This window comes from Frankliniella occidentalis, unplaced genomic scaffold (assembly GCF_000697945.3).
Source record: "Frankliniella occidentalis isolate FOCC.00 unplaced genomic scaffold, Focc_3.1 Scaffold1, whole genome shotgun sequence".
In the NCBI taxonomy this organism is placed as follows: Eukaryota; Metazoa; Arthropoda; class Insecta; order Thysanoptera; family Thripidae; genus Frankliniella; species Frankliniella occidentalis.
The window spans coordinates 3,017,177-3,030,259 of record NW_026267131.1 but is presented as its reverse complement, the minus strand read 5'-3'; the positions used below and the strand labels follow the sequence as shown (position 1 = coordinate 3,030,259).

General features: G+C 41.3%; 4 protein-coding genes across 4 annotated transcripts; 2 read left to right on the top strand and 2 right to left on the bottom strand.

Annotated features, from left to right (window-relative positions):
• The first annotated feature begins 415 nt into the window (after positions 1–415).
• Positions 416–2,308, top strand: LOC127749547 (protein KIAA0100-like). The gene is made up of 4 exons (XM_052268151.1): positions 416–688; positions 1,254–1,466; positions 1,552–1,653; positions 1,732–2,308. Exons 1-4 carry the CDS (start codon positions 416–418, stop codon positions 1,783–1,785), a joined length of 642 nt encoding a protein of 213 aa, XP_052124111.1. The 3' UTR covers positions 1,786–2,308.
• On the bottom strand, positions 2,064–5,684 carry LOC113206081 (NFX1-type zinc finger-containing protein 1). Its single transcript, XM_026421977.2, has 8 exons — positions 5,451–5,684; positions 5,188–5,359; positions 3,628–4,983; positions 3,470–3,553; positions 3,115–3,386; positions 2,879–3,022; positions 2,617–2,788; positions 2,064–2,545 (listed from the first exon to the last, which is right to left on the bottom strand). The coding sequence occupies exons 3-8, from the start codon at positions 4,952–4,954 to the stop codon at positions 2,355–2,357; spliced, it is 2,190 nt and encodes a 729-aa protein (XP_026277762.1). The 5' UTR covers positions 4,955–4,983; positions 5,188–5,359; positions 5,451–5,684; the 3' UTR covers positions 2,064–2,354.
• A 711-nt stretch (positions 5,685–6,395) lies between these two features.
• On the top strand, positions 6,396–7,328 carry LOC113206083 (ejaculatory bulb-specific protein 3). Its single transcript, XM_026421981.2, has 2 exons — positions 6,396–6,705; positions 6,973–7,328. Exons 1-2 carry the CDS (start codon positions 6,513–6,515, stop codon positions 7,164–7,166), a joined length of 387 nt encoding a protein of 128 aa, XP_026277766.1. The 5' UTR covers positions 6,396–6,512; the 3' UTR covers positions 7,167–7,328.
• Positions 7,211–10,782, bottom strand: LOC113206082 (40S ribosomal protein S11). The gene is made up of 4 exons (XM_026421980.2): positions 10,626–10,782; positions 9,926–10,051; positions 9,647–9,852; positions 7,211–7,356 (listed from the first exon to the last, which is right to left on the bottom strand). The coding sequence occupies exons 1-4, from the start codon at positions 10,635–10,637 to the stop codon at positions 7,233–7,235; spliced, it is 468 nt and encodes a 155-aa protein (XP_026277765.1). The 5' UTR covers positions 10,638–10,782; the 3' UTR covers positions 7,211–7,232.
• Between the last annotated feature and the right edge of the window lie 2,301 nt (positions 10,783–13,083).

The window sequence follows — 13,083 nt, the reverse complement described above, 5'->3', positions numbered from 1 at the left end:
TCTTTCTCGTTCGGTCAGGTTATGAAGTGGTTCGATAACCGCATGACAATGGGGAAGTTATCGGAGTGGGTTGAGGACGTGTTGATGACGAATCGAATTTAGAGACGAGCAGGGCGTTGGCAATGAAACGAAAAAAATAAAAAGAGAGCACGTAGGCCCTCTCGCCAAAGTAGAACGGGCAAAAATAAAAACGGAACACTGACAGTTGTGTGTTTTAGTGTTCCATTGTGAACAACTTCTGGTCCCGCGCCTCGTCATTCTCATCTGTTTCTTCTAGCGCCGGGAACGGAGACAAAGGACATACGCTTACACGTTTACACGTTTAACCGTCTTCTCCTTCACATGGGCGGAAATGAACATCAACCACCCGGATCTCTAGTCCGACAAGCGACATCAAAAGTAGCTTCAAAAAAGTATGCATCTTGCATTTTTATTTTTTATTTTTTTGAACTTTACAGGTCTGACCAAAAAGTTTTTTAATACTATGCTTAAATTTTGCTTCCCTGAAAGAGATCCTGAAAATATTGAGGGAGAGCAGGTAGATATAAGCGATATTGAAGCCGATACTAGAAGCCTTAGCAGTAGGTCATCTAGTTCAAGAATATCAGGAAGTTCAAAACAGAAGAAAATGAAAGACTCCAACTTCTATGTTCCTATTGAACATAAAGATGACGTTGAAAAAATGAAGGTAATTGTATTTAGTAGCTGTAAAATTTATTTTATATCTGTGGATGTATTCTTTATGGCCCTCCATTCTAATCTCACTATGAGGAAGTGGTGTGCTTGGTATGGTGTGCGTCCTTAGGTACCACTTTCACTCAAAAGACCACAATTTAATTTTGTTTTGCTTTAGAAAGAGTCAGGTATGGTCAATTAGAAAATCTTCTGTTTGAGCTGAAAATGATTTTTTTCCCTGCACATTTGTAGCAAATTTAAATTGACAAACTGGCAAAAAAATAAAAGCATCATTCCCCCTTGGAACTAGAATTTTCAGTTGTCTTTTCACGCTGAAATAAATTTGTTAGTATTCCTAAGAATTAATATAGTTCCTCATATCTCATATATCTATAATCTATCTCAATTAACCAACACCATAACTATGGCACACTTAAAACAATCAACTGAATGTTTAACTACTCACCCCATATCAGCTAATGTAAAGGATGAGGTTTTATTTATGTATTGAAAACGTTTTTAGTGCACTTTTTTTTATCTAATATCTTAACCTGGGTTTTGAAAAATCACATTATTAGGAAAGAGCAGAGAAGAATAAACTGTTCATCTACATAAAAATTCCCGAAGTACCTGTCCGTGTGAGTTACAAAGGTAACAAAGAGAAAAGTCTCTCTAATGTCCGAGATTTAAACTTGCTCATAAGAATGATGGAGTATCACAATGTAACATGGACATGGCTTGATTTGTTACTTGCTTTGAAGAGTGAGTGTCGACGAGCAATAGTTTCTCAGGTTTGTTTTTAAGCTGTTTTAGGTTGAGATACTTTTTATAAAATTTCTATTCACCTCTAAAAACTTCAATTGCAATATTTTCTAGGCTATTAAACACAAATTACTGAAAATGAAAGCTGTTGCTGATGATTCACCAACACCACAGGAGGAGGATAAGGCTCGCATGTTGCTGGGTGCTAAACTCATGGTATGCATTAATTTTATCATGCTGAAAGATTCAGGAGGTATTTGCAAACTTGACCCCCTTTTCTTTTCTTTCCTTTAGCCTGGTGAGACTAGCAAGAGTTTGAAGAAGGGTGTTTTTAAATTTCCTAAGTAAATCCATTTAGGGAAATTGACTGTATGAGAATGATCTGCTGAAATTCTAGACAGTTAACTTTTTCAATTGGTAATGGATGTTTGAAGTGCAGTTATTACCTAAGTATTGTTTTGGACCTAATGAAATCTTGTTTTTCTTTAAGTTACCAGTAACTCACTCTACATATTACCAGTATTCTTCTATTTGAGTGGTTGTAAATTTGTGTTATGATGAAGGCATCTGTGATAAAGTGTGGGTGTGTGTTCGGAACACAGCGGTAGATAATTATGAAAAGCAGATTAATTTGAATAATTTATTAACTTAGTGCTTACAATCTTTGACATTTTACATCTTTGACTAAAGTGAAGCATGCAACATCAAGTATGCAGAGTTGGATGACTTTGCTACATTTTGTTATTTTTCTATCAAATAAGTGATTTTTGTTTTCAAATGACAATTAAGTTTGTATGTATTTCATACTCTTGATTGTATATGTGTGAAATGGGGAAAATTGGTTCTCAATAAAATGAATTGAGTATATAAACCATTCTGTCCTTTTGCCTGAAATTTACAGCTAATCAAACTAGAGCCTACGAGCAATTTGGACATGATGACAAGTTTCCAATGCGGTACAAGTCTGCAGCATTTGAAGTCAGGTGAGTTGAGCACACAACAGGTAAACCTGGACCAACAGCTCCCTGCTTTGTGAGAACATCTTTTAATTTCTCCCACACTGAACTCTGAGACGCAAGTAATTCAATGTTACCAAAAATGTAAAGACCTGTTAACATTCAAAGCAGAGTTAAAGATATCAAACAAACATGTATCAACACACTAAAAAAAGTTACTTACCATTCCGTGCTCTTGACAGTGCAACACAGGTGCGGTTTGAAGTGCGCAGGAATCCAATAGTGCCTTTGTTGTTTCTTACAAGTGAGAGAAGAATAATGGGACTCTCTTGACCTTGAAAATTATCAACTGATGTTATAGCCAAAGAACTTAATTCTTTTTCCTTTGATTGCAGCTAAGTTGGAAAGAGAGAGAGATTAAAACAAGAACAAATTATCCTAGACTATTGTGAATATTTAAAAATCTAGCAGCACACAAAATTTACCTGTTTCAGCAGCCTCACTTGCTGAATGTACATCGAAAGAATGACAATATCAGAGGCCCTGTACCCTTGTCTCAAAAGATGTTGGCAAAGTGTGATGATGAATGTAGCTTCAAACATGTTGGAGTACCCATGAGTTGCTTTATGCTGCCAAAAATCAGATAATGAATGAATGTAATGAATATACATTGGTAAATAATAATTAATGTAATAGAATGCTAATGGAAACAATACTGTACCTCTTTTTCATGGAATGAGTGAGACATAAAGAACATGTTTTTCTTCATTCCCCTAACTGGCTCCCGATTAAGAGTGCATGGGTGATTTTCAAGAACGCTGTAAAACACAGGGGTGAGCAAGCAAGCAATATCAGGACGCATGCGGTGCTGGGTCTTGAGCATTTGGTAGGGAACACCATTGTTCACAAGCCTTTCAAACAGTGAAACTTCCAGATGACACTTTTCAGAAAGGTATGGATGAGCTGTTGAAGGGCGTAGCTGTTGATGATCACCTGTAGAACGTTTACTCATGGATTAGCATACTTCAATGTATAGGAAACAGACCACTTGAGTCAAGAATTGAATTACTACATACCAATCAATATGAGGTGTTTGCAATATTGTGTGAGAGATGCAATGATGTGTGCCTCAAGAACTTCAGCAGCTTCCTCAACCACAACTAAAAGAAAACACATTAACAATTAACATTTGCCTTAAAACATCAAGATAAAAAAGATGAGATAAAGAACATACCAATAGGAGAACGTAGTTTCTGCAAAACAGAATTCATCTGAGCAGCACAGGTGGTTGTCATACCAACTATCAACGCCTCCTGAAGCTTTTCAAGACCTTTCTCTTGTTGTACCTCCTTGAAAGCTTGCACTCTTTCATAGTAGTCTTTTTCTTGTAGCAGAGTTTCTTGCTCATATTTATGGCGTTCATTCAAGGCGGGTCCAACTTTATCTCTGAACTGTTGTAACTTTTCAATCCTATTCCATTGTTGCATCATTGTTTTATAAGAAATTCTCATAGAGGCGGGTTGATTTTGTCTACCCTCCTCATTCCGAAGGATTGTATTCAAATTATATGGAATGAGTTTCTCACTTTTTGACTGGTCTCCAACTCTTACCACCCGATCTGTTAAAGGCAGGAGCCTTTCCAAAAATTGATCCAGTGTGTGATTTGTAGCACAAACAACCAGAAGTGGAGTCTCATTATTTCTGTTCCAGATTTTAGAATTAAGCAACAGAATTTCCACAATTTTAGTTCCAACATGAGTTTTTCCTGTTCCAGGAGGCCCTTGTATGAGAACTAAGCGCTTGGTAAGAGCAGCAGTAAGAGCTTTAAACTGTGATTCGTTTAAACACATATCTCGAGCAGTGAGATAGCGATCAATTTCTTGAGCAGGTGCAAAAGCACCCCAGGGTAATTCAAAGCGGGTTGACTGATCAATGTACTCTATTTCATATCCTCCTTTATAGGCATAAATAATTTCATTACGGAATGGAAATGACCTCTCACTTAGACTCAATAATACTTTCATTACTTGACTGTAAGGCAAAAAGTATGTATCGGGTTCAACCATTGTGTACCGATGTACACTCTTCTCAACTGAACAGTGACTTACATCATTAAGTTGCACTGTAACACAACCTCTTCTAAGCTGAGCTGGATTATGTTGCAGAACTGTACCCATAATCACAGTTTTAAAGTCATCCTTGGTAAAAATTAAGAGTGACCCCCGCATGAATCTCTTGGAGTTCTCCCAGTCCTCATCAATACAGTCATCAATATTGAAGAGAACATCAATCCCCAATTCATGACTGACTCTGTTGATTTTAGAAAACTGCACATTGTGAAATATCCGTAAGCTGTTGGAGTTCTTCCCATTATCAGGAGCTTTTCTGAAAGCAGCAAGGCCTTCCCGGATTGGCCGAATAAAGTCTTCTCTTTGCAAAGTGTAATGAATGTCCAAATAAGTGTCCACATCAGGGTACTCTCCTTTGATAATGTTGGGATACAATTCAGGGCTTGTTGACTCTAAAATTTCTTTCGAGGTGGGAAGGAGACGGAAATCCATATTGAAGCTGTTACTTGGTAGCTGAGTTGCTGCAATGAAAACGCCAGGAATAACATAAAATCATTCACACATGACAAGAGGCCAATTTAAGATCATAATTTAAACAGTACGTGGACCACATGCGAATGATTGATAATTAGGGTTTGAGGTTGCAGGGAATGATGTAATTAGATGAAACGAAAATTTCATAATTAAAAAATAATCACACTCCAAGACATGAAGATAATACTCACATAGCGAACTTTTCTTTTTGCAAAGCTGAACGGAAGCTATTTAAAAAAGAATGCAGGGATCGATTTTCATATTAGCATGACTTCCTTTAAATTTGCCAAGTAGGGTTATGGTACGATTCATTTCCGATAAAGATCTTCTCCAATCCGAGGAATTAAACTGAAGTAAGCTATGCTGCAATATAAAGTAATACCGTTAAAACAGAGTGAGGGATCGGCGGCGATACATTTCCACAAAACGCCATTCACGAAACAAATCCACAAACCATTGGTGAAGAACGTGGGGTAGATATTAAAGAATCCATCCGTGAAATTTTCCTATTTAAGATAGTTTCATGATCACAACTTTCCAAATTTCAAAAAATAGTAAAAATGAGACTAGTAAGAGACAATTAATTAACTAATAAGCCCATTGCTTAAAACCGGGTCAAACGACTGTCAGCTAAAAAACGTGCAGAGAAGAACATTGTTTACTTCATAAACAGAAAGACAGACGACACATTTTGTAGCCTGTAACCAACTGCAACTGGAACTGCGGCCTAACTTCGCCCACATTTGCTCGTTGACTATGGTTTGCTGCCACATAATTTGACAAACATGAATTCACGAGGAAAGATTTTCCAACAATGTTTTGATTTCTCGTTCAAATTTTTTTTTACGGACGATGAACAGTGTATTTCCATAATGTCTTTTAACGACACCATTGTTTCCTGCCCTGCTGTAGTAGATAGAGCCCGCGCCAAGATTTTAAAAAGTTCGTTTTGTTAAAATGGTTCTGCCTCGATTCAGCACCTTTTCGTGTAAAAATCTTTGAGGAAATGCGACTGCACTAGAAAAGTATGTGCATTAAAAAAGAAATACACGGATGAAAATATGAAAGTACCACAGGCATTGCTGAGCGAAGCCCACGCCGTGAACACTCGTATCCACGCCTCTACACATTAGTTAGCACAACCATTTAGCACGGAGTGTCACGGTTTTACCACCTTGATCAGCCCTTCATGAGACGACTGCACTCTAAAGTCCTGAACGAGTTTGAATGTCAAGAACCCACTTGAATTAAACCCCTTGTGCCCGAATTGACCGCAATCCGATGTTGTGCGACATCAAATCACAGCACGAAACAGTCCCCTCCTCCCCTTTTGTCCGGGGGAAGACCGCTGTTTATCGTGCTGAGGTAGTTGCTCGCGTGACAGCTGTGGAGGTATATAAGCGCGACCAGTGGCCCGGGACGAGTACTTCGTGTCCAGCAGAGGTGAGTCTGCAGTGTTCCAGACACCAACAAGCTTCTTGCCCTATCGCGCATCCGAGTCCCCTCTCGAGTAACTATGACGCGTGCGTGGTCTTTGGCCTGCCTGTTGGCTGTAATCCTGCTCGCCGAGGCTGTGGAGAAGTACGAAGAGGGCCGCTTCGCCCACATCAACGTCGACGAGGTCCTGGGCAACCAACGAATCCTCGGCTCCTTCATCAAGTGCTTCTTGGAGGAGGGGCCGTGCACGGCGGACGCCCGCGACATGAAGAGTGAGTGCCACGGAGTGTCATCCTTTAGGAGCCCCTTGTGAAAACTCCACCAGTCTGAAAGGCTTGGGCTCGATCGCGGTGTGGGTACCCAAATTACCTCTGTACGGTACGGTCGACTGGCTCGCACGCGGAGGGCGGTACTGACAAACTAATGAGCGGGTGGAGAGTGCCTCCGATGCATGTCATTTCCAGTGGCTCACGGCCACCGCTGACCCCCAATTAAGTGCTTCATTGTGGTAAGGGTCCCTCTGTTTGTTACTGTTGCAGAGCTGCTGCCAGAGGTGATTGACAGCAACTGCGAAAGGTGCACTGATAATCAGAAGAAAATGATGGCAAAGGCTGTGAAGCATGTGAAAGATACCCGTCCAGAGGACTGGGAGAAACTTGCCAACAAATACGACCCAGCCCATGCTAAAACTGAGGATATAGACAAGTTCATAAGTGATTCTCTTGCTTTGTAAGAAATTCGATGATTAAATAAGGTTGTCAAAAAAATGTCACAATATTTAGTTAATCAATGATTTATTCTAGAACTTTTTGAAACTCTTCTTGGATCCAGCACCCTTGGAGACCTTCAGGACGTTGAAGCGAACAGTCTTGCTGAGGGGGCGGCACTCTCCAACAGTAACAACATCACCAATTTCCACATCCCTGAAACAGAAAGAAACCAATCATTAGACAAATACTAAATGTGCATTAATCCTAAAAGATGAAGTTACCATCTTCAACATCAAATCTTACATAAAAGCCATAATCAGGACACGAGTTGTCAGTCATGAAACTCAGTAGACCGTCGTGTGATATCATCACAAATGGCCAGACAAATTAGACTTTGCTATGATCAGTATACGAATAAATCTTTCATGGTAATACATCAGAAGACCGTCGTAAAGTTTCATCATATATAGCAATTTAAGAAGTGATCTGTTTCCAAGTTTTCGGCCCAAATTTTGTGATAATCACAACATGGTTCCTACATGGAGATCATCTACCCTCAGCTCTGGACCCTTCAACTGATTATCAGCTGAAGCGTGGCGGCCGGGGAAAGGGTTAACGGTTTAACCAATGCATTTAGGACTGCCTAAGGAGGGTGTTCCCAGGTTTTCGGCCCATAAATTCCAAGGAAGGAAGCATGGTTCCTACGAGGGTATAATCTGCCCATAGCACTGGACACTGCCACTTACATAAGATAGCATTGTGGCGGCTGGGGCAACACTCAGGCCAGAATAATCCATTAAATCTCAACAAATAAGTCACTTTCTAGAAAAATGTTTCCAAATTTTTCGGCCCATGGACTGCTATGAAAAGACAGCATGGTTCCTACAGGGAATTAATCTTCCCTGAGCACTGGACACTAAAGTTCATATGAAAAAAAGTGTGGCGGCTAGGGAAATGCAGCATCAAAGCTCCAGAATTAATAATCAGTATACGAATTAATGTCTTTCATAGTAAATTCAGAAGACCGTCGTATAGTATCATCATATTAAAATAATTTACAAAGCAAGTGTTCCCGAGATTATCGGCCCATATCTTCTACTTAGATAGAATGGTTCCTACACGGGTGTTCTCTACCCATAGCACTGGACACTACTGCTTACAAAAAGCAGCATTGTGGCGGCTTGGGAATAGAGCAAATTAAAAGTTGGTTCATCAGTATACGAATAGCTGTCTTTCATGGAGAATTCAGAAGACCGTCGTATAGTTTCATCATAGAATAAACAGGAATAAATTCAAATATCATGAATTATGTCTCCAAGATTTTCGGCCCACAACTCCCATAGTGAAAGAATGGTTCCTACAAGGATTTTATCTCCCCATAGCACTGGACACCAAGAGCTAAAGAGAGCACTGGTGTGGCGGCTTGGGACTTGTGAAACTTCAAACTACAGTCAGCATACGAATAGTTATCGTTCATGGAACTTCAGAAGACCGTCGTATAGTATCATCATATGTAGTAATTTAATTAATAAGTCATCTGTTTCCAAGTTTTCGGCCCATAATTTGTGATAGTCACAACATGGTTCCTACATGGAGATCATCTGCCCATAGCACTGGACACTACCACTTATTTAAAGTGGCATTGTGGCGGCTTGGGCAATCTCCAGCAATAGAATATGCTCAGCATGGCTCTACACATGAGGAAAACAAATGTAGCTTGGGCAAAGATCTTGCAGCCTCAGTCAGCTGCATCCCTTAGCCCAACCATTCATTTGCCAATGTAACGGGGGTGCTGGAGCCCATGACAGAACTTCTCACCACGGAATCATTGGCCTACCTTCACATATTGTAACTCAATTGTTTCCAAGATTTTCGGCCCACTAGCTGCCACAGAAACAGAATGGTTCCTACAAGGTTATATTCTACCCTGAGCACTGGACACTACATTTCATCAAGAATAGCAATGTGGCGGCTAGGGTGCTAAAAAGATACAATTGTTCCCAAGATTATCGGCCCACAACTACCATACAGGAAGTATGGTTCCTACAAGGGTTTCATCTACCCATAGAACTGGACACTGCAACTCATCTCAAGCAACAATGTGGCGTCTAGGGTTGAGACAACAGACAAAATCACTGTACTTCAGCTACAAAATCAGGGGGCACAGGGCTAGCTGACGCTCGCTTGAGATGGACACTCTTGCACCGCAGGTCATAAGACACAAAGGACAGATACAAAAACCTTCCAGTCAGTAGACAAGCACTGGGCTATTAACATCTTATGTTGAAAGGGTGAGGGTGGGCATACCCATGGCCACACTAAAGGGAAACCACAAAACCAAAGCAAAAGTAATGTTGTTATGGCATAGGTCATACGACTGAATCCAGAAGCATCTCACAGCACAAAACTTTAATTTGCCAATGTAACGGGGGTGTAGGAAACTATTAGAAGTTCTCTCACCACGGAATCATTGGCCTCACAAGTTAATACATATTAAACTAACCTGAAGCAGGGAGAGAGGTGGACAGACATGTTCCTGTGCCTCTTCTCGAAACGGTTGTATTTACGAATGTAGTGAAGGTAATCTCTCCGGATCACAATCGTTCTCTGCATCTTCATCTTTTGAACAACTCCGGTGAGAATACGTCCTCTGATAGACACATTGCCTGTGAAGGGGCACTTCTTGTCAATGTAGGTGCCTTCAACAGCCTGTGGACAAGCAATACAATGTAACAAAGCACTTGACTGGACTGGCCATTACAAGCAAAGTGGTAGTGCTTACATCACGGGGAGTCTTGAATCCCAGACCAACATCACGGGTGTATCGGAGGGACTTGCGCTTCTTCTGGCCAAGACCCTTCTTCCTGTTCAGGAAGATGGTAGGCTGCTTTTGGAAAGCACGCTCTTGCTGAAAGATAAAGAAAGAATTAGAACTCAACTACTAGGAAGTGAGTTACAGGTGGGGCACTATAACCTAGCTCACAACAACATTGCAGGAATTCGTAAACTAAGTGTCTCAAGGAGTATGTACTACGTACTGAAACTTATGAACAATGCTTGTGAACAAGTTGTGCGCAAACTCAACTAGAGTGTTTGCGATTTTAGCACAGGTTATGGTCTAACCTCCCCGCCGGTTGGAATAAGAACCGGTCGACATGTAGGTTCAGCACAGCAAAAGAAAATGTGCCGGACTTAAAACCGTACTGCAATGACCTAAGCACTGTCACCGAACTTGTCTAGCAAAACTTAAGTTCAAAAATCTAGTAACATGGAGCACCACTGACAATAAAACGTGGAAGATAGCAGCATACGCATCCCACGTGTGACGTAAATAACACTCATTTTCTTCGTAAATACAGAAAAGTACAAGCAGACTCGAATCGGACTGATTTATCACTGGCTAATTTGTAAGGGGAGAACACGTTTCCAAAGCGCTTCGGCCAAATTTCTCTTAAAACACACAAGAAATACACAGTACCGACCTGATCCGCCATTTTGCCGTGTGAGAAAAGGCAACGAAAGACCCCAACTGCTAAACCGGACCCGGATAAGACTCCGAGTTACGTTCCCGACGACGGCTCCCCGGTTTCGACCAGCCGCGACCTCATGAAGAATCTGTTAGTACTATGTTTACACCGCGGAGGCTAGCCCGTGCTATGTCGGTGGTGGGGGAAGTTGGCCCCGGCGTAAACGGGGGGGGGGGGGGTTTCACTGTAGTGGGAACGCCTCAGCGGCATGGACCCAGCGCTGTTTCGACAAGGCGGCGGACCCCGGCGTAAACGGCGCGGGGCCAGCGCTGGCCAGCCGCTCGCTAGCACGCGCTAGCCTTCCCCCCTCCACCGCTCTGCTTGCTCTAGCCCCGGAGTAAACGCGTTTCGCCCGGGCTATCTCCGGCTGGACTTTTAAAATACCCGATATTTGTGTATTGCACTTGGCATTTCGGTGTGGCTTTCGTACCCCAACAGGAAATAATTCCCCTATTCGACCCAGAGCTTCAATTCTCACTATCCTCTTCAATATACCTTGATATATCTAAGATACTGTAAATATTTCAAAAATTGTTGCTATCACGTATATCCTAAAGATAAATGATGTGAGTAGTAAAGAGTTAAATATTTTACACCCGCTGATTTGCAAACCGTGTACCGGGAGAAGTATTTTACCCTAAAATACTTGGTTTGATCGTCGAGATTTGAAAACCGCGCTCTTTTTCATCAGCTGGCCCACACGGGGTAAACGCACCGCCGCCAGCCCGGGCTAGCGCTGGCCCGGGCCAGCGTTCTACGGCGTAAACATAGTATAGGAATGCCCCCGCTAGTGTTTCTTTTTATAGCCAAGTTCTTCATTTCACAGCCCTCGCTCAATTTTCCGAGGTTTGTTTTTATTTTGCGGTACCCTAGTTTTCGAATTTCGTCTGCTGTGATTTGGTCAGGTCTGCTACTTCAATATTTTTGTTTATTGGTACGGTTTGGAAATCAAATCTTTCAAGGTGAAGCTTATTGTCATTGTTAAATATGGTTTTAAATAAAACAAAAGACGAAAAGGGACGGTACACGGTGCCTTTAAACCATGGACAGAGTCCACGTGCAAAACTCTCTGCAAGTCTTGCAACTAGCTACTAAACTTCTTATTTCTGATTTAGGTCTGTGAATATTTGGAAAGTATTTTCTATTTAATCTATTTAAAACAATGGTGGGGCTTGTCTACAGATGTACAAGCATACGAAGCGGTTACGCGTACAACTGTTAAAATGAATCAACAGGAGGTGTACGATGGGTTGCAGACCTGCTAGGCGCTTCAATCTCGGCGGATGGTGTACGATGGGTTGCACAACTCGTAGGCGCGCCCCGTACACGTACCTCTCGCTCGAGTCGCACGTCTCAATGTTATTGTTTGGATGGTGAAATTGGACAACGCATGCCACTTCGATTATTACTTCTAAACCGCGTGAGTAATACGAGGGGTCAAAGTGGGTGTAGTTGAACCAGACGAAGCTATTGTTTTTCTAGGCAAGAACATCAGAGCGGAAAAAAGCCTTTTTTCTACTTCCCTCATCAAACAAAGCAAACGGATGGAAGACAGATGCATGCAGATCTGCTTGTGATCTAGATCTCAGTATTTCCGAAGCATAAAGACTATCGTCATTCGTCTCTCAAAGGACCCCATGCCTCAGACTTAGCAAGGCGAAAGTAACCTTATTCCTTATTCCTCTGGTCTGTCTTCAAAAGTGGTATATTTTCAAAAGTTTGCTTTATAGTTTTACCTTCTAGGGAGCCAGACTAATTTGTGAAATTATTTGTTGGTCAAGCAGTAGTTAACTGCATGTTAATTTTAACTTCTAAATAGTTTTTAGACAATAGGTTATTCGTTATTACTGATGGAAATAGTTGGAAATAGTGGTGTTAACTAACAGGGATTGATATATTTTTTTTAACTCAGCTGTTCTCTAAGTCATTCTTTTTTGTTTGTCTGTTGCTTGTCTTCCCCCTAAAAACCTCTTTAATTTTGCCAGTTGCAAAGAAATATACAGAAAGTATATTATGTTTTGTCGAAAAGCTATGATAAGTATTGTGCATTCTAATTATTGAGGCATTTAACGCAGATGTTCCTGGACATTAACACGTTAGCTCTGCAGCAAAACAAAAACAGGGGCTCAGATTAGGGAATTGAAAACAACAATCCTATCAAGACATAGTCTACCCCTTATTATTAGTTTCTCTGTTAAAATATTCACATTTAGCCGGCATTCTGTATCATTGAAACTTCCACTTTGTAGAGCTGAGCGCTGAGAAGCACTATGCAAATGGAACTTGATATACATTCCAACTGTAGGGAGGGATGGCTGACTTCACAAACGAACCCTCACACTCACACTCGCAGGCTGACAGATGCAACAGGCGGGCGCCACCTTGCCACAACCCTTTGCTTGGGCCGGGGGGG